Raw genomic sequence first — 26,044 nt, 5'->3', positions numbered from 1 at the left:
TATTACCCAGGCACAAAGCATCACTTTACGTCTCCTGTATTTCGGGAGCTGAGCTGGTTTCTTGGAGCTGCTTAGCAGGGACAGGGCTGACACCTGCGGAACAGCGGCCTCCAGAACCACGGATGAGGAACCAACGGAAAGGAAAATCGGGCAGCTCCGAAGCGGACGCTGCCGGGAGGACCCCGCTCCTCGCAGCGGTGCCTGGGTGCCCACTCCAGGCTTCGGGACTTAACAAAGCTAAAAACAAAAGAATGATTTAAAAGGAACAGGTGCTGCTGGCCCGTCACCACCGCTTGGAGAGCAGCACAGTCTCTGCGAGGATTTATTACTGTCTAGCACCACATCACAGAACCCTAAAGGCAGCCACTAAAAGTCTTGAAGGACCCTCTGGGTTTTCCCTCTGCTCTGTCGCAGAGGGGAGCCAGGGTTGTCTTCAAGAATACAATAAATACAGATCCATGATGTCCAGAAGAGCATCTGGAAGCTGGCAAACAAGCCAGGAGAGCTCCGCCTGCCTGCCCCACGCTGGCCAGGCAGTTTTCCAAACAATCCATCAGCCAGGAGAACCCAAGCCCCTCTAACCCGTGCTAAGCACAGAGCTGCCCTCCACAGAAAGGTTTCCCCCTAATTGCTCACTGAATAGTCTTTGCAGTGTTCACTGAGGAAGCTTCACACTCCACACCAGCACAGTGAGCCCCAGGAACCCTGGCCTGACCCTTCAGGTCTCCTGCGCTACGAGGAAATCCCAAACACCAAGAGCTGGCAGGTGGGAACAGAACCAACCTCAGTCCATCTGCACGTCGCAGAGGTGACTCTGCCGAGGGCGCAGAGCCATGGAGCGCTGCCCTGCGGCTCACAAAACAGGCAGCCGAGTCCCCGTTACCATTTAAGAGGTTTGTCAGGTTCTGTAGGTCCACCCTGCTGCTGCACCCTGCACGGGGAGAGCACGGCCCGAGCAGAGCCCTCGGTGCCCCGCGGCAGAGCGGCTCCCGCCTCGCGCTGCAGCCGCCTCTTCCATCAAGGCTGCACAAAAATGCAGTTAAGCAACTGCTCTGAGCGTAGGCCAAGAGGAACAGCCTCGCATGTAAACTGGTTTGAGACAACAAGGACTGGGAAGAACTGTTTTCAACCTCTAGCACAAAATCTTAAAAGCCTGTAGAAGCTCAAAACTTGTTGCCTTCTTTCAGCCTGACCGCGTGAGCCCGTGCCCTGACGGTGCCTCACGGCTCCTCACACACCCCAGCCCTGGAGGTCAAGATGCAGAGGAGAAAAGCAGAGGGACTGAGAGCACCGAAGGCAACGGAGAGGCGCGGAGGGCTCCGAGCGCAGGGGCGCTCCCGACGCCTGGTGCCGAAGGCAGACACGCCGGCACGCGGAGCGCAGGATTCCCGCAGGAGCAGCCAGAGCACAGGCAGATTTATAGCTGAGCCAAACCTAAAGAGAGTGTTTGGATTTGGAAGGTTAGAGTTGTTGTTTAATCCCAAGACAGCGCAGCTGAGTGAGTTTAGGATTTAAGTTACAAAAAAGGAAAGCACTAGAAAATAATCTTGATACAAGAGCAATAATCAGCCGAGGTTCCCCACCCTGCACAGGGAATCCTGCTCCACGATCCGCCCAGCACAGCTGGGATGCTGCCGAGGCACCGCTCGGACCCAGCCCGTGCTGGGACGGAGAACTGTCCCGGGAGAGAGGGACGGGGGAAGCCCCAGAGGCTGGAGCTAAGAGGCCGCCACCGCTTCTGCTTTGGGCCTGTTCTTGACGGGTGACGCTTCTGTGGAGGAAAGAGAAACTTGTTACAGAAACAGAAAGCGAAGAATTCCCGGCGTCATCACCCAGGAATGAGCTACGACTCGTGTTCCCTTTCCTCACAAAGCAACAAATGCCTGTGGAGAGCCTGGGAAGTTACTGCACACAGTCACTGCGAATTAATCCTGCGCATCCCGCAGGGTCTCTTCTCCCCAGTGCTCCGAGGGTGGTTTTGGAGCGCACGGTCTCAAGCAGCAGCTCTACACAGAGCAGACCCCTCTGCCCCCTGGCAGGGATGGCAACGGGCTCAGCTCCAGCAGGGACAGGGCCTGTCCTCCTGTCCTGCGCTCAGCACACGGGCAGGACTTCTCACCCTTAGAGACTACTGAAAAAGGACTTAAAAAACAAACAACCCTCCTCCTAGTACCCCACATTTCCTCAGGACAGACTTCACACAGAGGCTTCTTATAGCTTCTGGCTTCCACAAGCATCAGAGACCTGACCTCTGCAAGTGTGGCTTAGTGTCTGGTGTCCCAGGAGACAATAATTGTCCTTAATTAGCGAGACACTGGGACGACCCCCAGGCGCCAGTTCGAGTGTCAGGCAGGCAGCCAAGGAAGGCCCAAGTTCCCCAAGGAGCTTCTTCACTGGACACACACAGGGTGCTCCAGCGCAGCAGGAGGTCTCGCAGCATGTACAAAGTGGATTACAGACCAGATGCAACAAAAGGTGGGAAACTCACACAAATAACTAGATGCCAGCTGAGCAGAGGAAGAGATTAGAGCCTTGGGTCCTGAGGGTAACACTGCAGCCCAGTGGGTGCGAAGGAAGCTTTTACAGCCCAAACCAGCTTAAACCAAAGTGTGGATTCCTTCATACGTACTGGGACAACGCTTGAGGATCCCAAAGTATTTGACAGAGCTGAGAACACACGCGAGAAGCCAGAGCTGCAGAACAAAAAGGACAGCATACCTGGAACCTCTTCTGGGAGCGGCTCCGAAGGAACTTCTGGAAGCTCAATCTGTTCCTGCAGGAACAGGAAAGGTGACACATGACACACAGCCCACGTGCAGGGCTCTGGCACAGAGCTCTGTGCCACAGTTCTGTGCAAAGATGTCTTGGAAGGTGAATATCAATACAGGAGATTCCACATACAAACCAACATCTCCCCTAGAGCTGCAGGAAAAGAGCAGGCTCTTTTCCGTCATGACAGGACAGTGGTTGTGCAAGTCCTCAAAGCATTGCTAACTGCAAAGCCTCTCCATGTGTCCTGTGGTGAAGCCCAACCAGTGTTTGGTATCTACAAAGACGTGTGGGTGACAGCACACACCAACTTGTGCTTATCTGGGCACAATCCCGGATGGTCACAGGCTTCATCTAGTAAAGTGGAATATTTATCCAGCAAGACCAAAAATGGGCTGAGTGTAGCAGACAGCAAATGAAGTGCAACACCTAAAAAATGACTCCTGAGCACAGAGCAATTAGCTTGATGTTTGATTATGCTGGAATGGGGCATGAATGGGTAGGAACAGGATGTCTGGCAGAAAGATAAACAGCAGTGGGGAAAAAGACGTGGTTACACCATCAGGTTAGGCCTACCTGAGTAATGGCATTTAATTCTTCTAAAATGGCATCTTCATCTTCTTCAGTCAGGCTGCCAGCCAGTATCTCATCTATTTGCTATAAAACACAGAAAAAGATATTCCAGACAACAACAGCGCAGCAACAGAAGCTCTATGGCAAGTGCACAAACGAAACCAGTGTAAACCTGGTTTCACTCAAAAGCTCAAAATTAACAAGCCTATTTTTTCTGCAGGGAACTGAAATGCAAATTCCAAACTGAAGGTCTCTTGGACGAGGTAAGGACTGTGAGGGAGCCCACATAAACCCCGTGTGATGGTCTGTCTGCTCGGCGCTACGCGCGCAGTACGCACCCTCTGGTACTCCACTGCGTCCTGGGTTTCACCTATGATTCTTTCCACTTCTTCTATTGACATAACCTGGAGAAAAGAGGCAAAAGCCCGTCCGTAAGTCCAGCTTGCAGGGACAGAGGTACCGACACGCAGGACTGCCCCGTCCCCGGCGGGGATGGACGTGGCTGACGGGGTCGGACGCACCTGGTGCATCTTGTTCAGACACTCGTTGCCGATTTTCAGCCCCTCGATGACCTTCATTTCAATCTGGGTGAATTCAATATCTTGCACCTGGAACGTGAAGCAGGGAAGCATTACAGGCTGCCACATTCCCATCATTTAGCAGACACGGACTTACTAGATCCCCAAGGATGCCACAAGGAGCAGGGGGGCGGGAGCGCCAGGGAACAGGGCTCCAGTGACACCAGCTCGGCGGGAAGCAGCCACAAAATGCCCTTAACCCGGGCAACACGAACCCAAAGGGCCTCCAGCTGATGTCCAGCCACCAGCCTGGCCTGAGGCCACGGTTTCCACGGCCACTCCATGATAAAGGCAAGAAGGAGCCACGAGCCTGGGCAGCTCCCACTTCCCTTGAACATCGTGACTAAAGTTTTAGCGATTTACGAGACACGGTAGCAAAACCCGCCCTGCTGGCTCTAAACACGTCACCGCTCGACTCTTGGGGGCACATTCGGGGCGCAGCGGCGGTTTCGGTGACAGCGGCGCCGCGGGGCTGAGCCCGGCCGGGTGCGACGGGGACCGGGGGGCGTGCGGGGCACCCTCATCCCGAGCGCCCGGCCGGTCCCCAGCGCGGGCTGCTCCGTACCATCCGCTCCAAGTTGCTGATCTGGTTCTCCGTCTTGTCCAGGAGCTGCTCCTGGTAGCGCTTCTTCTTCAGCAGGAGCAGAGCCTTCCTGCAAGGAGCGAGGGAGAGGAGAGCTCAGCACGGGGAGGTATGGGAGGTATAGGGGAGGTACGGGGGGCATGGAGGATACAGTGGAGGGGAGGTAAAGAGGATATAGGGGAGGTAGAGAGGATATAGGGGAAGAAGATAGAGAAATTACAGGGGATCGGAGGTATAGGAGGTATGGAGAGGTATAGAGGATACGAGGGAGGTATAGAGGATATAGGGGAGGGGAGGTATAGAGGATATATAAGAGGTATAGAAGGTACAGGGGAGGGAAAGTATAGGGGAAGAAGAGGGGATATAAGGGTGGTATAGACAATATAGAGGCAGAGAGGTATAGGGAAAGTAGCGGGGATATAGGGGACGTCTTGGGGAGGAGAGGAATGAAGCGGCCCCCCAAACCCCGCGCTTTTCTGGGCTCCCCTCTCCCACGGGCACCAGGGACAGGGCCACCCGCACCCCGGCGACACGCGGCGCCGGTGCCCGGGGCCGTTCCCGTGCGCGCCCCGGCCGCACTCACTCCTTCCTGCCCTCCGCGAGCAGCCGCCGCGCGAGCGCGCGCTCCCGCTCCAGCTGCAGGGCCACCCGCTTCTGGTACTGCCGCAGCTTGTCGCGCTGCTGCTTCAGTTGCTGCGGGGGGGACACGAGACGCGGCCGTCACGGCCCGGAACGGCGGCGCCGGGGCGGGGGCGCGCGGGGAGGGGAGGCCCCGTTCCACCGCGCGCGGCCCGGCCCGGTCCGGCCCGGTCCGGCCCGGCCCGCTCACCAGCACCGCCCTGTCCTGCTCCGTGACGCGGCTCCGCCGCTTCCGCCCGAACAGGTTCCCCATGGCGGCGCCGCCGCCGCCGCCGCGCCCGGCCCCGCACCGCCCCTCGCCCCGCCCCGCCCCGCCCCGCCGACGGCGGCCGCGCGGGGCCTGGCCCCGCCGAAAGCGAACGCGAACGGGAACGCGGAGAGGCCGGGAGCCGCCTGGGGGCGCTGGAGGGCGGCGAAGGGCGGGAGGAGGCGGCGGTGGAGGGGAGAAATAGGGGATATAGGGGAGGTATGGGGGATATAGGGGATGTAGGGGAGGTATAGGGGTTATGGGGAGGTATGGGGGATATAGGGGATATAGGGGAGGTAGGGGGGATATGGGGGATATAGGGCAGGTATAGGGGATATAGGGTATATAGGGGAGGTAGGGGGGATATAGGGGAGGTAGGGGGGATATAGGGGAGGTATGGGGGATATGGGGGATATAGTGGATATAGGGGAGGTATAGGGGATATAGGGCAGGTATAGGGGGTATAGGGGAGGTATGGGGGATATAGGGGATATAGGGCAGGTATAGGGGGGGTATAGCGGCGGTATGAGGGGTATAGGGGAGGTATAGGGGAGGTATGAAGAGTATAGGAGAGGTATAGGGGATATAGGGGAGGTATAGGGGGTATAGGGGAGGTATAGCAGATATAGGGGAGGTATATGGGATATAGGGGGTACAGGGGATATAGGGAAGATATAGGGGAGGTATAGGGGGGTGTAGGGGATATAAGGGAGGTATAGGGGATATTGGAGAGGTATAGGAGGTATAGGAGATATAGGGGAGGTATAGGTGGTATAGGGGAGGTGTGGGGTGGTATTCGGGATATAGGGGAGGTATAGGAGAGGGGAGTTATAGGGGATGTGCAGGGCAGGTATAGGGAAGGGGTGGTATACGGGAGGTTTAGAAGGTATAGAGGAGGTATAAGGGTATAGGACATGTATGGGGATGATATATAGGGAAGGGGAGGTATAGAGGTGATGTGTAAGGGGAGTTATAGGGGATGTACAGGGGAGGTATAGAAGGTATAGGGAAGGTATAGGGGAGGTATGGGGTATAGGAGATGTATGAGGATGATATATAGGGAAGGGGAGGTATAGGAGGGTTACAGGGGATCTATAGGGGAGGTGTATGGGTATAGGAGGTGTATAGAGGTGACGATAGGGACTGGGGAGGTATAGGGGTAGGAAAAGGGGATGGGGAAGTACAGAGCCACGGCAGCAAAAAGGACCTGCACCCGCCCTGTGTCCCCACGGGGTCCCCATGTCCCTCCACCCCTCCGCACCTGCATCGCCCCGTGTGTGTCCCCAGGTCACTGCAGTGTCCCCAGGTCCCCGCACCCCCCCATTCCCGTGTGCAGCCCCAGGGCCCGAACCCGCCGGCACGGACATCCCAGCGGGATTTGCTCCAGAGGCTCCAGGGCAGCCCCCTCTGGATCCCCGCACCAGGCCGAGACGCAGCTCGCACTTATTTTTTATTAACCATTTATTGTTTGTAATTGCTTTACTCTCACATTACAATCGTGTGTTTTATTTTTTTAATATCTTTTTTTTAAATTTTTGTAAAATAAATAGAGATAAGTGAACTTTTAGGTAGGATGCTCTCCGGATCCTCGGTTAAACTCCATGATTGAATCTCTGCGTGAGCCGTGGAAACGCGGCCGCCCCGCGGACACACACACTGATCGGGGTTAAAAACCGGGCTGCGAGCGGGGGGTTACGGGTTAGGGGAGCCGAGCGGCCGTCCCCGCCGCGCCGGGGCCGCGGGAGCCCTCTTAGACCATAATTAGCTTTTGGTAACTCCGGGAGGACTTTGGGGTAGTTTTTCTCGAGTTCGAAGCCTTTGATTCGTCCTGGGGAGCGGGGGGAGGCGGCGAGGGGCTCGCGGGGAGGCTCTCGCGGCCGGGCCCGGGGACCTGCGTCCTCGGCGGCCCCTGGAAGGGCCACGTGGCCACCGCCGAGGCTGCTGCGTGGGCCACCCGCGCAGGAAAACACAATTATCCGGGAGACAACGAGCAGCGACGAGGTGGGACACGCACCGGAGGCGCCACAACGGGACATTTCTCCACCCGCATTCGCGTGTCCATCTCTGTGAGCCCCGTCCCAGGCAGAGCCACCAGCGCCGGCCGAGGGGACGCTGGGGACTTCCACATGCAGCAGCTCCGCTCCGCCAGTGATTTTTGCACAAGTTCTGCTCTTCTTGGCCAGAGCCGGCCCTGGGCAGCGCCTCTCCAGGGAAACCTGCCCTCCGGCGTCACCCAGCCCTTCCCCTCGCCGCTCTCCAGCTTTCGGGGGACGGGGACGTTCATCGCACGGGGCAGGAGGACGGCGCGGGGCCGTTCCCCGTGCTCAGCGCGTGCGGGTCCCTGCCAGCTCCGCGGGCACAAGGCCGGGCCGCGACGTCGTGCCCGCCGTGGGCACAGGCTGCTCGTGGCTGCACGCACAGCCCCGGCGCGCGCGTCCTCGTGTCCCACACCTCGCGCGCGGCAGGAACGCGGTTCCGTTGGCGACTCGCTCCGGGCTCGCCGGGACGCTGCAGATGTCCGGGGTTTTTCCTCCCCTCTTTTCCTGGCTGTGCAGCTTTGCGGCATGGTGGCCCTGCTCCCGTCACCTCCTCGATCCCTTCCGCAGGATCCCGGCTTCCCTGGGGCTGCAGAGAGGACGAGGCTCCCGCCGGGCGGCCGCCGTCCCATCACCCGGGTGGCAGCGGCCGGAGGGTCCCAAGGTCTGGTCGAACGCACGGAGCTGTAGGCGAGTCCCGACTTTGCTCCTTAAAGCGACCTACGCTCCAGCAAAACAAAAGCAAAGGCTAAAACAAAAAGCCCTTTTCAAGGGTATTGCCTCATCCAGTCCTTCCAAGCTCAGGAGCCGTGTTTCTAACAGAGAAGCCAACCACTGGAAACAAAAATAAAATATTCCTTTTCTGTAGCTTTTAGAGGATACAGCTGAAAAAAAAAATAGGAGATTGTCTCTCTTCCCCTTGTCAAAATCATCAGTAGCTAAGTCAGAAACAAAAATGTTCAAGTTATGGGTTGCAGCAGCAGCCAACACTAAACATTCAAGTCGATAATTTCGCTATGTACATTATAGGTGAGACACGGCCCTGACCGCTGGGACTCCCTTTCTCCAGTGCCGCTGCCCTGAGCCGTTATCTGATCCGCTTCTCCACTGAGTACACTGAGATGTAGTAGTCATTGCTTCCGACTGCCAGATGAGGCTGTGCAAAGAGAGCAAAACAGGGATAAACGCTCAGGTGTTGCGCAGTAAGGGGAGAAAACGGTAATGGGCGACGTTTCCAGCAGGAGCACCCAGAAAGCTCTTAAGTGCATCTGCCAACGCAGCTCTGATGACATTCCTGCTAGCACATACACCGTGCCGGCAAGTTACGCACCCCTATTTCAGCCAGAGGGAAAAATTACGGTGACTACTCGTTGCCAAAGCCGAACATAATTTTTCCGAATGACTGCAAATCTGCTGGTTATGAGCAGCGTCCCGGGCTGGCAATCAGCATTCCCGCTATCGGGAGGGCCAGGAACCGCTCCTGCCCTGGGGCTCTGGGCTAGACAGGGCTTCGGTTGTTTGCATATTGAAAAAGCAGAAGATTCAAGCGATTAGCCCCTTCTTTCTCTATTCCCCGCACACTGCAACATAGCAAAATCACTGTTTGGTTTGCTGCAAAGTGACCTTTCAAAACCAAGGAGGAGATAAGCTCTTCTTTAACCCTGTTACTTCCAGAATATAAGCCCATATAACCTAGGCAGAAAAACATCTTTCCCAGCCCAGGCAGCACCAAATCTCAGCATATTTCATTCCTCCTCCCCTTCAGGTCTTTTCTCGTTCCCACTGTTCTTTCCCATTACAGATATTTGAGTTCTGATGTGCAGGTTTCTAACACAACTGCCTGTTTATGCCTTCTTTAACCTCCTCCTGTTTTTCCTACCCCTTCTCAGTCTGTCTCCTTCACTTATTCTCATCTCAGCATGAGCAGAAGTCCCTAATGCAGATGGGCACTTGCCTCCTACCCAAGCAGTGACCGGATCTTCTCTCTGGCCACTGCTGCAGAGTCAGCTCAGCAGGGGCATATTTAGAAACTTCCCTTTTACTCCAAGCCACTTTATATTTCATCAGCTTATGCCTGTAATTTTTGCAGAACTCTTTATTTTTCTGACAAGCAGTTTTCCTACCGCACAGCATTAGGTCTTCCAGCAGCGTTACATAAGCGCCGGGTGGAAGCAGCCGCGGGGACACGGCGCTCTGCAGCACTCGGCAGCCCCGCAGGCTGCCGCTGCCAGGCTGCACCTCTCCCACCGGCTCCATGGAAAGTTGCGGAATGGACGGGGATCGGCCCGGCTTCCCGGCAGCGCCACGGCAAGCGCGGCCCGGGGAAAAGGGCCAGCGCGTGGGGGCTCCGCGCTAGCCCCACGGGCATGGCCTAAAGCCGCGGCGCTGGCTGCAGCTCCAATGCAGCCCTGTCTGGGAGAGCCTGCAGCACCAGGCTCCAAGACCCGCACAAATCCGGGATGGGGCAGCAGCCCTTGGTGCTGCAGGAGACTCTGCACCTCTCCCTGTTCCAACACCAACATCCCCCCCGAAATCCCAAGCTCCAGAAAGAGACAACACAGACCCAGTGAGGATGGAAAGCCAGGCAGCTGATGGCTCCAACTCTTTGTCCCATAAAACCATCGTAGTATTTGATATTGTTGATCAGCTCTCCGTTTCCGTTGTAGATTGCAGTGAACTGATTCATTGAGCCACTGCAAACGAATAAAGAGAAGTTGGTGTCACTGAGAAGGCTCTGGTAACGCTTAACTGCAACGGTCCCAAGAGGTTCACAAAGGGACTTGACCCACAGAGCTGGCAGTGCCACCGTGGGGCAGCACACGATGCCCTCGTGGAAAACGGGGTCCCCGGCAGCCGTGAAGGGAAACGGCTGCGGAGCCGGCGCTGGGAGCCCCAGCGGGCAGGAATGTTCCCAGCAGGAACCTGCTGGCAGCGGGACAGACCAGGCGCCTTTCCCCATGGCTCCCGTGCAGAGGTTCCACTGCTGCATGCGGGGGATCAAAGACCTCACCTGCAAACATGGGGACGAAGCTGCACTGCTCACGGGGAGAGTAAACAGCACAAACCCAAACCGAACCCCACGAATGGTGACTGCAGAGACCAACTGTCCTCTGAGCACTCCAGGGATGGAAGGGGTGAAGCTAGAACTTACCACGCAAAGAGGTTGGCTTGCGGGTGAATGTCAAGAGCCGTCAGCCCCTTGACTATCTGAAGGACCTTCATGGACTCGGGCATCCTGGGGTCAAAGAAGCGCACGTCTCCGTTCACGCTGCCAACACAGAGATTCCAGAGCGTCAGCCTGGCCCAGACCACGTCCCACAGCTGGGCAGGCCCTGTGCCCATCCATGGGCCCCCAGCTCGCCCGGGGAATCGGGGCAAAGCAGCACAGCGAGGCCTCCTCCCCGGGCGACCGAGTCCCCACACACGTCCCTGCCGTTCAGCGCCATCCGCAAGGCATTAAGTGTGGCACAGACAGCCCTGCCCGTGCCCTCGGGAGGGATCCATTATTACTTTTATCACTTTCAGCCCGTCACTGGCTATGAGTGCCTTTACTGTTATGTCATTCTCAATACCCTAAGCTACATGTCAGACCCAGATTCCTTCTCCTTTTCACAGCAGAAAATTGTATTAGAACAGTGTAAGCAGATGGGCTCTGCTGGTCCCATCCACTCAGCCAGCTGTGTGCACACAGATGGACGAGTCTGTGCTGTCCAAGGCACTCGGTGCACCCAGCGTAACACGGGCTACGTGTCACCCTATTAATGACTTATCACAGGAGAGAAGGTGGAGAAAGCAATAGCAGCAGGGAAAAGGTGCTGTGCTTAGTAGATCAAGCATCAAATACGTGATTTCTTGTTAAGTCATCTCTGAAACGCATCAGCAGAATCAAGTCTATTAGAAGTGAAGAGGGGGCATCTTGTTCTGCGTTTCTGGAACAGAGGACTGAAGTTTTTGTTATGGAACATCTGCTCTTCTGTGCTTCTTAAAGACACTTGTTGACTGGTGTAGGAAAAGACAAACAGAAAGGTCTCTTATGGAAACTGAATTCAGAGTCAATTCATCTGATCTGATTCTACTAGTAGAGAAATAAGGCTTTTGGCATGACAAACTGTTACTGTATTTTTTCAAGTCACTGGTGGCCGTATGTGACTGTGAATCACTCTACAGAATTAAGTACAAAGCATTAAGATGCATATTTCCTTCAGTCTCTTTACCTCTGGAGTTTCTAGTAGTGATCAGAAGGCTGTTTTACAGGATTATTTATATCATTATTAAATACTGTAATTTCTGCTGTCACATAATTGAACTCAAGACAAGTTAAGCTTCAGGTTGATTTAGATCCTAAAGACTAGATGGATTTTTTTTTTTTTGAGAGAGAGAGATCAAATACACAGCCGATTCATTTCAAGCTTGGAATTTTACTCAGAAATGGTTCTGGATGTACTAGAAGAGCAGGTAAGAGCTTTAAAATGGAAGTCCAGCCCTGCGGTGTGAGGAGCACAGAGGAGAACAGGGTCAGAATAAAGTACGTCCCAGCAGAACAGCAACGGGTGCTTCAGCTAATAATTAAAACAGGTCAACAACAGCTAAGGTACTAAACCAGGATATTGCAAAGACGTTGGAGAAGCTTTTCTAGCAACACCCACAGCACATGGAAGCAGATCTGCTGATTAACCAGATGCAGTTTTCAAAAGAGAGTAGAAAGACCCTGTCCTGAAGTCCCACTTCTGCACTTTAGTGTTATCCCACTTGAGCATCTTGGAAGTGCTGCTGGTGATGGAGCAGAGCCAGGCAGGAGAGGGCGGCAGAATCCGGGCTTGCTTCGCCCATCTCGTGTTTTAGCCGCCTCTCTGCTCCTGGGAAAAACTCCCTCTGTGCTTCTCCGTGATGCGACGTTTCCTCGGCCTTTCTCAGTCCTGAGCAAAGGCAGCACTTGCTGAGAAGGACCCGGAGGGGATGAAAGGCCGAGCTGCAGACAGGGGCAGGCCAAGCACAGGCCTGACCCTGCCACGGCGGGAGGAGATTACAGACAGGAAGATTAAGAACTGCAGTACGTGAGCCTGACAAATCTGGCAGCTGCATCATTTAAGCCCCTTTCTGAAAATCTTGATAAATTTTTGCTGGCCCAGCCCCCATTTCGGGAATGTTCTGCATCCCAGCATATTATATTTTGTTCTCATTTTGCAATCAAGAAAAAGAGCCTCTCTGTGTGCAAACAGTGGCTTTGTAACAATAAATTATATTCTGCCGTTCTTTAATGGCTAAATAAATATATGTTGCTCTCTGCTCAGTATTTACCAGCCAGCAGAAATGGATTTATGTGCACCAAATTGCTAGACGGTGAAGTAATCCCACACAGCAATATGCCCAACAGATGCAAGGCAAAGCTCCCTCCCGCTCGCGCCGCGTCTCCGCGACCCTCGGAGCCGCCGGCCGCCCACGGGAGCAGCTCCGCGCCGCGTGACAGCGCGCAGCCCGCCGCGTTCGCTCTGAAACCTCAAGAAGGGGCTCTCGGGAAGGCGCCGCGCTGCCTCCTCCCAGCGAGGCTGGCGTTGACTTCCGAGGCCAGCGCCGGGCCGAGGTGCTCCAGCCTCTCCGGCTCCTGCTCTGGCCGTCTTGAAGGGTGAGGGGAGGAAAAGCACCGGGGCTGCAAGCGCCCGTTACCTGACGCTCATGATGTTGCCCTCGGGGTGCTTCTGCAGGTAGGCCTTCACCACCCAGGCCGTGTGCTCGCGGTAGGTCATCACGCGGCTGCGGAGCAAGCAGAGCACAGAGGTTTCATGGGATGAGGAAGAGGAGGAGGAGGAGGATGGGGGAGCACCCCACGCACCCTGGAGAGGGGGGCCAAGCTGGCCACCCGGGAGAGGGGCAGGAGAGGATGGATTCTGCCCCCAAGCTTTGGGATGTGGCTTTCCCAAATGCCGCGCTCCCTGCCAGCCCCGAGTATCTTAGGGAGCACCATGAAGGCCAGGAAAGCACCCGCTGAAACGCTGATGTTTTCCCAGGAAGCCGCTTCAGCCCCTGACGCCAGGGTGGAAACTGCAAACTTCCTCGTGGCTCTGGGACGTGCGGGGGGGAGGCAGGGCCCGCGGGCAGCGCCGTTACCATTCGCTCAGCGCCATCCTCCTGTCGAAGACGCGGATGGAGCCGTCGCCCAGGCCGGCCACGATGAGCGAGCGGTGCGAGTCGCACGAGAGGCTGGTCACGCAGCTGTCAGCGCCCGTGGGGATGTCCTGGGCAGAGCACACGGCGAGCTCAGGTGGGCACCCGGCGGTGTCCCCGTCCCCAACCCCATCCCCGCGCAGCCATTCCCCACGGGAATGAAGGCTCCAGGGGGGCCCTACGTTTCTTCCCAACTCCCAGTCCCAGCAAATAAGTGCTAGCAAAGATGGGCTTCTGCAAATCACTCAAGGTGAGGCCTGTTGTAAAAATACCTAACTGGTTAAAATAAATGCCCAGGGGAATTGTTTCTCCATAAAACGTCTTTGCTGGGTGCAAGCTGCAAATGCTGCCGGAGTGGCAAGATAAGCAGTAGACATCTGGAAGAGACAAGCCACGGAAGGGAGCAAAACCCGTGTACATAAATGCACACACAGCCAAACAGAGTACGTTACAAGCAGTGCTGCCTATGCAGAATTCTGCTGAAGGAAAAGGCTGCAAGGTACTCACTCTTTTTGTGCATTGATTGAACATCCAAACAAGTTCTGGGAAGTTATTAAAATGCCTCTCAGAAAAGAAGCTTAAAAAAACAACCCCAAAAAGCAGAACGCAAAGCAGAGCAAATAATAGTTCCGTTTGGAGAACTATTTCCTATCAATAAAGCCAGGCCTAATTGACCCGATGGCAGACAGTGTAGCAGTGCAGAACCCCTAGCAGGACCAGGTATGTTAGAAGAAAAGCTTTGTACAACAAGTCTTTTCATTTCACAGTATTCTCACAATATTGTGTGAGACAGAAACCATATTTGCCCCCTGGAAACAATAAAATGGTTTTTTTTTTCTCCTTTAATGATAATTGCAGCCGTTTCCTTCCTTGGTGCTGAGCTTCCCCTGCCTCCCTTGTGCAGAGGGACACGGACAGGTCTCCAAGGAGCCTCTCTGCATGGGCAGCACCAGCCCCAGCTCCTGCCTTTGGCCAAGACAGCATGGCAAAAAGACATGGGAAAAGACCCATGGAAAAAACAACCGGAGCTTGCAAGTACAGCTGTGCTAGAGCACGCCTTGCATTCTTACTCTAACGCTGCAACTTCTCCCTTCTTTTACTTGCTATAAGCAAAGGAATTGCTTGGAATAATGTCCACAACCATTATGAAGAGAAACACCTTCAGTTAAAATGGAGAAAAACTAAGCAACATTTTAAAAATAGGATAACAATCAAGGAGGCACTTTAGAACTGCATTAGCTAATTTCACACTTCCATCCTATTTTTGCTGCTGAGCACATTCACCTTTCCTAGCTGCTATTCACAGCCTCAGACGAGTGAGGTAGCTGCTGGCTAGAGGCACCCAACTTTGGGGGCTGTTTGGACAGTTTATGCATTACCCTAACTGCTTAAAACCAGATCCTTTTTGAAGCAGGAACAATCAGCTGGAGTGAAAATGAAGTATTTGCTTCTTCAGCTACAACCCAAGTGCTCCCCGAGCAGGGCTCTCTGTAGTTCAAAGTGTGGGGAGGCACCTTTTTTAGCTTGGGTTTCTTCGCTTTCCTGCTCTTTGTGCTGAATTTCAGCTTTCCAGTGCTACTGAGTCAGGAAGTTTCAATCACTTGAATTTCAGCAAAACCGCTCTTTGCAATTAAAAAGAAACAACATGTTTTTAGATAATTTCAGTACATTGATTAATCATCCTCACTGAGGAGATTTTCATCTTCTCAATTTTGATGTTCCCTAATTTACATAGAAAAAAATAATAGTGATAGTAATTAAGATCAACTTAGGCTTAATTATGCTACACTGCAGGGTCAAAGTGCCATAATTAATGTTCACCCAGGGGTAATTAATTTCTAGAAGCTTTGAAGACTTCCTTTTTCCTCCAGCATGCTGACTTCATTCTCATGGACTTGCTGCTTCTCCTTATGATTCTCCAAAACGTTTTATTTGGCTACAAACTGCAGAGCCTTCGCTGCGTCGCTCTGCGAGGGGTGGCTGCGCTGTGGCCAGCAGGCTCGAGGGCGACGCTGCTCCAGATTCGCTCTTTGCTTCCCAGAGAATCATAGAGATCTCAGCAGCAAAGCTGACTACCCAACTCACCTCTTAATTTTCTCAAGATTTTTTTTAGTTCTGTTTCAATTATATGTTAATACAAAAGCTTGTCAGTGGCCTCTTGCCTGGCCCTGGATGGCACAGACCTCTGCCGAGCACTGTCCTGCACAGTCAGAACACGCTGCAGCCACTTCCAGGAAAGAAGTGAAACACTTATTACGTATTTGTGCATTTTTATTTATCTTCTAACAAGGTCCAGAAGCTGGAAAGCAGCGGATGCAGGAGCAGGAACCTGCCAGCTCCTCACAGACAAGTTCTCAGCTCCTTGGCCATGCGGGTGATAACTCACAGTGCGACCTGGGACCAGTATGTTCAGCCACAGGGAAAGGTAAATGGGACACACACACACACGTGTTACCTGTACTTTCATTTCCCGATCTGTGTCCCATATCCGGATTATTCTCACATCTCCTGATGTCATAAGGAGCCCCGTTTCTTGCTCCCAGTCGACTACCATTCCTGCTCCTAAGATAAAACACAGGGAGGACACGTAGATTATTTTCCCCATCAGCAGAGGCAGGGCAGGATCGTGCAAACACCAGGCTTTGTAATCTTACACTAGAGCACACCTTCTCATCATCAGAGGAAATTTAAAATTACACACACACACCTCAATACCTCCTCCAAATGGGATCAAATCCATTGGTCCTGGATTTGAGTCCAAGATACGTCTTTTACTTCTTATTAGACCCTTAGGAGAACATCAGACTAAGCGATGACTGAAGCAGACCTGGTGACACTGCATGCGACCAGGCATGAGCCCCTCCAGATTACCCTAGTTTTTATTCTCATAGAAATATGTGGCTAAGAGGAAACATTTCTAAACAAAGAACAGCAAAGTGACTGCTGCAAGATACTGAATCAAATTGCTTGGTAGGAGTAGAAAACTATTTGCTATGTGGGCAGAAGAGACCCATCAGCAACTACACTGGCTGAAACACGCTTCCAAGAGCTCTTGATCCCCATCCTTGAGGGTGTAAGCTGATTGCCAGCTGAAGTCCAGAAGAAAGTCCCATCCATGCTGCAAGAGAATTACAAGGGATTTTCTATCCTCGAAACACCTGAAATGGGCACCTGCTCACATAGTGGTTGGTAAATGGTATGAACTAATTGAACCTTCTTGATATGGCAATTTCTAGAGAAAAATCAGAGTATTTCACCTCTTTTCTCACTGTGCAGATTAAATGTACACAAAGGCATGAAGTGAGCTGACTTTCCTGGCTACGGAGCATGTGAGGATGGGAACAAAACACCTGCTTCGGGCTTAGGAAATGAAACCCCTAATTGGCGGCGTGATCTCCACGGAGCAATTCTAGCACATTTAATTAGAAGGGACTTCTCGCCCCACCTATGCGCTGCTGCCCGGCCCGAACTGCTTGTTTGAGCACAGCTGTTCGGCAATTAGCTTTTCCTTCCTATGCTCAGAGGCTGACTGACCCCGAATCTGTGGATTTTCCAGGGAGATTTTTATTCATACATTTAAATAAACAACCTAGAAGGTCTAAGCAGGGAACCTGAAAAGAACTTCAGCTTTTGCATGGTTGCTTTCCTCTTCCCTGGGCAAACAGCAGCAGTAGCTCCTTTCCCTGCGGAAGCAGCGTTTCACTCTCCTGCAAGGCAAGCTGCAGTGTTTTACAGGCACGGAGAGCACGGCGCCGACAACGATGCTGCAGCCAGCACGGAGCGGGGCCTGCACACGGAGCAGGAGACACGCACGAGGAGCTGCTCCAAAACAGGGATGAGCGTGGATTTGTCTCCTAAAGAAACAGCCCCAGCAGGAACTGCAAACACCCCCGCACCCGCTTCTGTCACTGCTGCGAGGGGTTTTCGCCCGACCCAACATCCTGGTGCTGCCGCCGGGCATCGATGAGCCCGGCATGACACGACCTTGCTCTGCACAGACCCAGGGAAGCGCCTCGCCTGCCTCCCCCTCCTAAGCCCTGCATCCAGACCCGCGAGAAGATTACTGACGTTTATTGACAGTCTTTCATCTTCCTGCAGGAAATTCAGGGCTCTCAGCTAAGCTGAGAGCTTGTATCTTCATCGTGCGAGCTAAATTGATTGCTCCTTCAGCTCGCCCGGCAGCTCGGGGGGTGCTGGAGAGCCGAGGCAAACAAGCAGCCAGTGATTTAGATGATAAACATCACCAAAGTGTTTTCATTTGTCATCTTGTTTATGGCCCATGTGACAAGATAAAACTGGCAGGCTGAGATAGATATCGCCATTACCATCGCTGATGGAGTTAAGTAGGCAATGTGCTCTTAGGCGGTTTTAGAGCTCCCAATTTTCCAGTTACGGTCCCCAGTTTGAAGACCATCCTTTTCGCCACTTTGATCTGCAGTGACAACCCCCAAGAGGGGCCCAGATCGCTCCTTGTGGACAAGGACCAAGAGATGATGCCCTCAGAGCTACGATGGCATCTTTGGGGCTGCTGGTGCTGGGCTTGCTTCGGGGCATCTATAGAGAACATGCAGAAATGGAATCTAGGAGCCTGGGAGAATTTTATGGAGGGAAGAAGCCCCAGAAGGATTTTGCTTTACATAAAGCAGCGTAGAGATGTCTCACGAAGGAATCACCAGCTAGAACAAGGGTTCAGGAGCCCATAGAGACTCCACGGTTAGAGAGAAGCGGGGAAAAGGCTCGTTGCACAGCTCATATTTTTACGCCAATTTCCCAGGATTTTAGGCCGAGAAGCAAGCGTGGGACTCCATGCTAATTGCCATTTCCTTTTTAATTAACAGGGGCCCTTCTGCAGGATGCTACGACTGAGAGCACCGTCCGCCTGCTGCGCTTTGGCTCGCAGGCCTGGCACGCGGAGCCCGCTCCTGGCCCAGGGCAATGTGGCCCGCTGGTCCCGGTGCCACCTGCGGGCCATATTGTCCCCTCTGTGCGCTCGGGGCGTCCCCTCCGTGTGCCGGCCCCCCATTCGGGGGGCCGGCACACGGAGGGGACACCCTGAGCGCCCAGAGGGGACGACACGGCCCAAACGCAGCCGCCCGGTTCCGTGGGCCGCAATGCACCACGGGGTAGGATTCATTTTTTCCTGTAAGGAATTCCTGAGGTTTCCAGGGAGCAGCGGGAGGGCCGGGTGACCTCACTCCACATTCATGGCCACAGCACACCTCCAAGAAGCGTCGCCTGGCCCGTGCCAAGGCCCATGCACAGCCAGGGAAAAGGAGTACCTGGAACCGAGGATCCAATTTAAAGAACCCCGAACGCTGGAGAGACAACTCCGATTGTTTTATTTCAGCTAAAAAAGGTGACCATATCTAAGGCGGTTCACCCAAAGGAACAGTCCCTGATCCCTGGGAGACGTGCAGAGATTCCCTTTCCCTTTCTCTCCAGGAAGGAATCCTCTGCCTTTCCTGGGAGCCCCCCTGCCATGACGCTGCCCCGTGCTCAGCTCTGCAGCTCCCTAGGGAATTCCCTGTCCTGTCCCTTGGTGACAAAACCACTACATTTTATACCAGTTATGGAGGATGTGCCTTGCTGTCAAGCAAATGGTTAACCTCATGCATTTTTCTCACATCCTTGGCCAGGCAGAGGAGCCTTTTTCTGCATCCTGTGCTATGTGGATGCCTGGCCAGAAGCCGCTGGTGATTTCTGCCCATGGATTCGCATTATCCGTGCGCGTGGGGCCGCGCGCTGATTGCTTAGAGCCAGCGGTATCGATCCTGCGCGGGGCGGCTAGGGTTTCCCCAGGCTGCTCCGAGCCCGGCTCCCGAGCAGGGAATCCCTGCAGCCAAGCAGGGCTGATCTCAGCGTCCGGAGGCGCCGGTGGACGTGGGGGCAGCGCCCCGGCCTCGCTCCCTGCACGTGCAGTGGGAATGATGTGGGAACGATGCGGGAATGCCATCCCCTGCGTGGGCGCACGCAGCCGTGCGGGAAGGCCCGGGGGCTCCCGCTGGCCTCCTTTCCATAGGGAAGGCCGGGATTCGTACCATTTGCCAGGCAGCCCCTTGCCAAAAGGCTAGCTCCGCTCTGCTAAGCCTCCCAGGAAAGGCTGCTCAGCTGCTGCTGCTCGCGGGCTCTCTGCAGCAAAACTGCATTGCAAAGGAAACGCAGCAAAGGAAACGCATCAGCTTAGCGGCTAACGGAGCCCGTCATTCCACTTCCATGTTTAGGATGCTTCACGATCTTCCTAGGAACACTTGCATGTCCCAGAAAAGCCCCCAGGCTGCTCTCGCGGCGAGGACACACGCGCATCCCCGGGGCCCGGCCCGCCGCTCCTACGGACAACGGAGAGCACGGAGAGGGAGCAGCAGCAGAGCTCTCTGGGGACAGAAAGGCCCCAGCAGGCATTCAAACCACGCCAAAAAACAACCAACCAACCAACCGACCAGGAGTCGGACGAGGAGATCCTTCCCACCCCGGCTGGCTATAGGAAACAGGAAAGAAGGCACTCACCTCCCTGCTTACTTCTGTCAAGATAGATTGAAACCCTTCGGGCCAGACCTGTGAGAAGACAGGGATTAAGGGGGAGATGCTAAGGGTAAGTTGGTCAGCCAGAGCAAAAATAAATCTTAAAAAAAAAAAAAAAAGGATTAGAAAAAGCAACTCAAAGCAAAGGAAAAGAACATAACAGAGAAGCAGCAGCACCGAGAGCAGCACATGCCTTCGTCCAGAGAAAAGGCACTGGTGGAAACACCGACCCTTTTCCTAGGAAGCCTTCGACAGCGGCACTTGCCACAGGCAAAGCAGGTTTTCCGGCTGTCTGTCAGTAGCAGTTTTGACCATTACATTTTCTCCAGCCAGGAGACTGTCCCTTGTCCGAGCTGGTCCCTGAAGTGCAGTGCACAGGGCAATGAGGGGTGGCAATCCGAACGCCACATGGCATCTGCACACATCAATCCAAGGCCCGGCACGACGGAGCAGCTTTGGGAGCTTCGGGAGCAGCTCCTGAGCACGCAGGGCTGCAGCAGTTGGTAGGTGCTCCATTCAGCCAGCTCCTACGTGACAGCGCAGCCACCAAAACACATTCGTTTCTGGCCACCGCAAACCCACGAGAGCACTGCGGCATGGCAGAAAACAGGGAAGTGCCACGTGGCTCTTGGGAATGCTGGAAAACCTTGCCCAGGCATCTGCAGGAGCAGGAGATCCTGCTGCTCTGCCTGCCTTTCCCTGGCCCTGCTGTACAGGTGGTGCCCTGGCTCCTCCGCTACCCTGGACAGAGGAAATCGCTGAGACTCAGGCAAACAGCCCATGGAGGGAGCTGGGAAGGGAATCTAGGCAGGCAGGTAAGTCTGAAGCAGCTACTGATATCTCTGCATTCCTCCAAATTTCAGTGCTGTCAGGCTTTAAAGAGCAGAATCCCTCCGACTGGGATGTGGCAGCTGGTTTATTTCCCTCGGGGACAGTACAGAAGTGGCAGTTGGGTTCAGAAGCCCGTGCACGAGCACGTGTCGTCAGGGGCAGCGGCCAGCAGACGCGGGGCTGGCAGCACCGTGAGCTCTGCCTGTTCTCAGGCCCTCTCTGCAGCGGGGATTCCTGCTTCCTCGTGTTCCTGGTTCCGTCACACCAGAGCACCTGGCACCGCCGCTTCTTTAAACACCCTGGTTTTAATTGGAGAGACTTTCTCAGTGTAGCATGGGCTGACTGAGAACAGATCTAAAAAAGATCTGAACAAGATCAAAAATTAACAGATTTTACATTGAAAAAAATGGAGGGTCCACCCAGGGCAGCACTGAGCTAAGACTCATCTCTGAAGCCAAGGAAGGGGTTTAGTTACCTGGGAGCAGGCGACCTCCGAGCAACAGCCCTCGCACACGGGTTGAACACACGAGCTCTGTGGCCAGCTCATTCCTAACCTGGGCTACACGGTGTGAGCTGTGGCATAAGGGAAAAGTTCACGTCCTGCTCCTCCGTCTGCTTTGGTCGCCCTCTCGGAGCAGCCTCCTGCTCCTTGGACAACCTGGAGGGGCCTCCCAAGATGCCAAAGGATGTTTCTGTATCGCATAGCCCTTCCTCCTTTCACTAGAGGGACAACCCCTAGAAAAATCGGTATTTTGGTTGCTGTCGAGAAGATTGTCAAATAAAAGAAAAGAGCAGGACACTGGGGAAAAGGATGGCAGGGGAGGGAGGAAAATCAATAGCAGGAGTGAACAAACTCCAGGAAAACTCCGGAGCGCAGCCAGCTTCAAAGACACATCCTCAGTGTTGAGGGCTAGTGCTGGACCACGGTGGTGGCCCTGGTGGCACAGGACAACCCTTCACGAGAGCCTCCCTTCCCAGGGGACTCCCTTCACACGTAACCATTTCCTCTGCATCTAACTCAGCGCGCCAAAGGTGAAAGGCAAAGGAAACAGGACCCAGGCTTAATATCACAGAGAAAAGAGGGTGAAAAAATCTCGAGGAGAACGGATCTAAAACTTGGAGCACTGCTGATTCATTCAACTCCTACATGAGCCCTTGCCTCAGCTCTTGACCCGTTTTGCAAGGACAAACCTTGCTGCAGTTCAATGCTCCTTTCCGTGCACCGAAGGCCGCAGCGGCTGCACCGGCGCAGGGTGCGCAGCGGCGGCGGGAGCTGCAAGGAGGCCGCTCCGGAGCTGCCGGCACCTTTCCGAGCGCGGGGCCGGGAAAACCCAGTGCCCCGTGGAGCTCCCGACCCCTCGAGCAGGGCTGTCGGCACCGAGGAGACTAGATCCTGGATCCAGAGATGGGGAATGTTAACCAGCACCTTCCAGGGAAGCTGATGCTGACAAAGAAGCAGCACTGCGGGTGACAGCTCGAGCTCGCTGCTGGCAGCTTTTCTCCTAAGGAGATTCAGGCCTCACCACTCAGTGCATTACTACTGCTTTCCTCCTGCTTTATTGACACCTCTGCAAAAGGCAGGTTTTGACCATGGCAATTTTCACAGTACGCTGCAAACTTCCAGCAGTTAATAATCAATTATGTGCATGTAAGACTGCGAGGCACAGAGCCCAAAGTTCCAGCAAATACACTTCTTTCCTAAAACACCAGAGATGAGCCATGAGGTGTTGAGGAAATGAGTTCAACAAGGCAGCACAGGTAAAATCCAATGAATAGCTGAAGTAGCTGTGTCAGACTCCTGTGATGAACCACAGAAGCTCAGAAATGAGAACTGTCAGATTTTAAGGTCAGGATGAATTATGTTGATCATCTCATCTGACCTCCTGCATAGCACAAGCCAGACATCCTCACCCAGCAATTCCTACATCAAACCCGTAACATCAGCACTGATTGAATACAGCACATCTTGCAGAAAGACCTGTAGCCTTGATTAAAAATATCGAAGTGACAGAGAATCATCATTAGAGCATTAGTACATTTCATCAGGTCTTGGAAGGACAAAACGTCCACCTCCTTCAACACCCAAAAAACAGACTTCAGGGTTACCCAAATGGGTATTTTGGTTTCAAACTGCATATTGCTGGATGTCAGCGCTCCTTTTTACATCTTTGCCTGTATTACTTTTTTAACACTCAGAGCGGGTCAATGTCCAACTGCACTGTCCTTCTGCAGGGATGAGATTCAAACTGCATATTCTCCTGCCACCTCCTGACCCACAATAAACAGCAAAGAGCAAGTGCTAAAATTGAATTCAGGCTGAATGAGATCACAGGTGCAACATGCAAAGCTGTGCAAAGGCTGAGCAGCCCGTCAGGAGGAAAGAGCAAGTACGTGAGCTACTCCCATACCCAGAGGGAAGAAACAACCGCCCGCCCGGTGAGCGCAGGGCAGGGAGGTGCTCAGTTCCACCGTTGTTCCACAGTTCTCTCCTTAGAAACCAGAGCAATAGGAGGGCTTGGCCAGGACAGCTGCAGAGAACCTTGGAAGAACAAGGATCTGGGCCCCTCTGCTGCCCAGCGAGATGCTGCTGCAGTTGTTCTTGTGTGTGTGGTGGGGGAAGGTGCTGGGTTGGGTTTGGGGGTTTGCTGGTTTGCTTTTGTGAGACCTGGAGAAGGAATGCCTCACCAGGCGTGGTGAGAGGCCACTCCAGAAAGGCAGAGACTGTTAAACAAGGATGTAACTGATGGCCAAAGTGGAGAAACCCACTGTGCTCTGCTCATGCCTAGAAAAAACCCCACCACCACAAACGCCGTGCATCCCCGACGCGGCAGCCCGGCGGGACCCACCTCGTGTCGTCGGCAGCATGTCTGAGAGGCCCTGCCAGGCAGTTACCATCTCGGGATTCTTTTCCAGGTCTGCAAAGTTCTTCCACACTCGGATAGCGCCGTCATCTCGGGGAGCACAGAAAACAGAACACAAGGCAACGTCACTGCCGATGTGACTCTCAGTTACTTGTGCAAAGGATGGGGAGAAGAGGAACCACTGTCATGCAAACTCTAAAAGAGTCTCTTGACTTAATCTCTGTTAGAGTTGTTTTTCGCTCTACTCTTACATCCATATTACCTGAAGGACTGTTCCACTGAGAACGTCCCTGGAAGAGCTACGCTCCTCTCCTTGAACAACACCTGACATTAAATGTCGCTCCATCCCATTTGACCAATTCATTTTCTCTAAGACTTATCTCTCCATCTTCCTTGCTATTGCTACTAAGAGCCACAAAAGTACCCTGCTAAATACAAAACACAATCCTACAGAAGAAGCCGAATCAAAGGTCCCAGCCCATCAGCAGCAAATCTTTCAAGAACATCATGTATTTTTTCAATTTGTTCCCCAACTGTGAAACTTTTGTGCCAAGAATCAATAAATTGAAAGAAAAATGTCCTAGAGGCCCTCTCTATTCTTCCTCCACCTGTCTTAATTATACCCAACCTGAACGTTTCATCACGAAGTTTGAAAAGTAATTGAAAACACTCAGCCCGGCAGGTTGAGAATGGTTCCTTGGGAAAGAAGCAAATCCTACTGGCAGCTTCCGAGACCAGTGAATGGGATTGAGAGCTCTTCATGCTACCTTACAGGATGCAGCAGAGCATTCTAGAGACCTGCTGCGCCTTGGCGATATGGAGGGCCTAAACACAGAAATCAGAACTACTGGAGAAATTCAGGGCTTAAAATAAGCCCTACCTACTCTAGGCTAAAACAGCACAGGAAACAGAATTTGATTTCTTATGTTGCAGCAAGATTTCCTTTTCAGTTCTGGGCAGCGGCTTTTAAAACAGGACTAGCTAAAATCAAATTGCCTGAAATGTTGCATAGGAGAAGGTTACCAGGAATTTGCAGTGTGAAGACTTAAAATGATGTAACAAAAGAAGCTGTGATTGAAAATGCTTTCAGTAAACACGTCATTTGATCAAAATTTGGGAACATCTGCAGCACTTACTTAAATAGTTAAGGTCAACCAGTACTGCCCAACACAACTCCCAGGTGTGATTCCACAAGGGTCTCCTCCATGGACATCACTCAGGCAAGTTGCCAAGGAGGGAAAAGAGCCAGACTGGGCCACATTCACAGCAGGCTGAGTGCGAGGCCCAGAGCAGCTCACCCAGACTTGACTTCTGTGAAGGGCCCTGGTTCCGTCCCAAAATCACACGGGAAATGCGCTGCCTACCTGTGGCCGTCAGCAGCAAGGAGCAGTCCTGTCCGTTCAGGTACTCCATCGCCGTGATCCTGGTGTAGCGAGGATTCCCATTGTGGAAGTAGTCCAACTTTTCCCCTTTCTCCCAGTCCCAAAAACTGCGTGAGGAAAAAACATCAGGTCAGCTCCTGGTTCTCTAGACAAGCTGCAAGAACTGCCCATCACAGTGACACTAAATGTTATGCATTGGGTACCAATTTCGTTTGTCTTTCTGCTTTGGTATTGACATAATGAGTTTATGAACCCCATCCACAATAAACTACTACAGGTCCATCAAAATTCACTGGATACCCTCTAATCCAGCGCCTCTTGTACCTAGAGACTTGATGCCTGGACTATGGCATTGAACTTAGGCAGACCACGTCCCAGCTCCTGCACGGAAAGGGGGAGATGACGGCTGAGGGGTGCGGGCAAGAACAAGGAGGGGAACACGGATCCTTCCCCAGAAAGCAGCCGCTCCACGAGGGCCGTTCTCTGCCACCCTCCCACCCGTGGCACGTGGCAGGCCAGAGGGGACCCCTTACCAGATGCTGTCCTTGTCGGCCACCGCGATGCAGGGCGTGAAGGGGTGGAACTTCACCACCGAGGGCACCCCCGGGTTCCTGTTGAGGAAGATCTGGTCATCAAGGCGAGAGATGCCTGCGGGGGGGAGAGAAAGGCAGGGATCAGAGCCCGAGTGAATCCCAGCGCAGCGAAACGCCCTACCAAGTCCAAGGAAACGTTTTGTTTTGACAAAATCAGCTTCGTTGGTTTATTTATTTTGCAAAATAGAACAGAAATGAAAAGACTGTATTCAACATAAAATTCAATATTTCATGTTAGCTGTGGATTATTTATTTAACCTTCCATTTCACT

The 26,044-nt window shown here is 53.5% G+C and overlaps 2 protein-coding genes across 3 annotated transcripts in view; both read right to left on the bottom strand.

Moving 5' to 3' along the window:
- Window positions 1-1,701: 1,701 nt before the first annotated feature.
- On the bottom strand, window positions 1,702-5,437 carry CHMP6 (charged multivesicular body protein 6). Its single transcript, XM_088535810.1, has 8 exons — window positions 5,333-5,437; window positions 5,087-5,196; window positions 4,486-4,573; window positions 3,864-3,950; window positions 3,681-3,746; window positions 3,346-3,426; window positions 2,719-2,773; window positions 1,702-1,771 (listed from the first exon to the last, which is right to left on the bottom strand). Exons 1-8 carry the CDS (start codon window positions 5,393-5,395, stop codon window positions 1,719-1,721), a joined length of 603 nt encoding a protein of 200 aa, XP_088391936.1. The 5' UTR covers window positions 5,396-5,437; the 3' UTR covers window positions 1,702-1,718.
- Window positions 5,438-8,106: 2,669 nt separating this feature from the next.
- Window positions 8,107-26,044, bottom strand: part of RPTOR (regulatory associated protein of MTOR complex 1) — a 94,318-nt gene continuing 76,380 nt past the window's right edge. Inside the window, exons 27-36 of one of the 2 annotated variants that reach the window (XM_088535988.1) lie at window positions 25,714-25,828; window positions 25,163-25,287; window positions 23,784-23,888; window positions 20,092-20,139; window positions 16,043-16,149; window positions 13,531-13,658; window positions 13,090-13,176; window positions 10,577-10,693; window positions 9,989-10,118; window positions 8,107-8,581 (exon numbers count right to left, since the gene is read on the bottom strand). In XM_088535988.1, coding sequence (XP_088392114.1) covers window positions 8,513-8,581; window positions 9,989-10,118; window positions 10,577-10,693; window positions 13,090-13,176; window positions 13,531-13,658; window positions 16,043-16,149; window positions 20,092-20,139; window positions 23,784-23,888; window positions 25,163-25,287; window positions 25,714-25,828 — 1,031 coding nt within the window. In that variant the 3' untranslated portion in view covers window positions 8,107-8,512. The remainder of the gene's footprint in view (window positions 8,582-9,988; window positions 10,119-10,576; window positions 10,694-13,089; window positions 13,177-13,530; window positions 13,659-16,042; window positions 16,150-20,091; window positions 20,140-23,783; window positions 23,889-25,162; window positions 25,288-25,713; window positions 25,829-26,044) is intronic. The other variant, XM_088535987.1, reaches the window with a different exon arrangement.

This window comes from Tinamus guttatus, unplaced genomic scaffold (genome assembly GCF_059628265.1).
Source record: "Tinamus guttatus ecotype Peru unplaced genomic scaffold, ASM5962826v1 Tinamus_guttatus_pri_ptg000649l, whole genome shotgun sequence".
In the NCBI taxonomy this organism is placed as follows: domain Eukaryota; kingdom Metazoa; phylum Chordata; class Aves; order Tinamiformes; family Tinamidae; genus Tinamus; species Tinamus guttatus.
Note: the sequence above shows the minus strand (reverse complement) of the source record. Positions and strands in the feature narration are given on the sequence as shown.

Bases quoted from the DNA above. Each gene is read 5' to 3' on its own strand.
- CHMP6 (XM_088535810.1), bottom strand. From the start codon at position 5,395: ATGGGGAACCTGTTCGGGCGGAAGCGGCGGAGCCGCGTCACGGAGCAG. The intron at 3,951-4,485 runs GTACGGAGCAGC...TTCACGTTCCAG, and splicing joins TCAGCAACTTGGAGCGGATG to GTGCAAGATATTGAATTCAC. The intron at 3,747-3,863 runs GTGCGTCCGACC...TCTTTTCTCCAG, and splicing joins GTCTGAACAAGATGCACCAG to GTTATGTCAATAGAAGAAGT.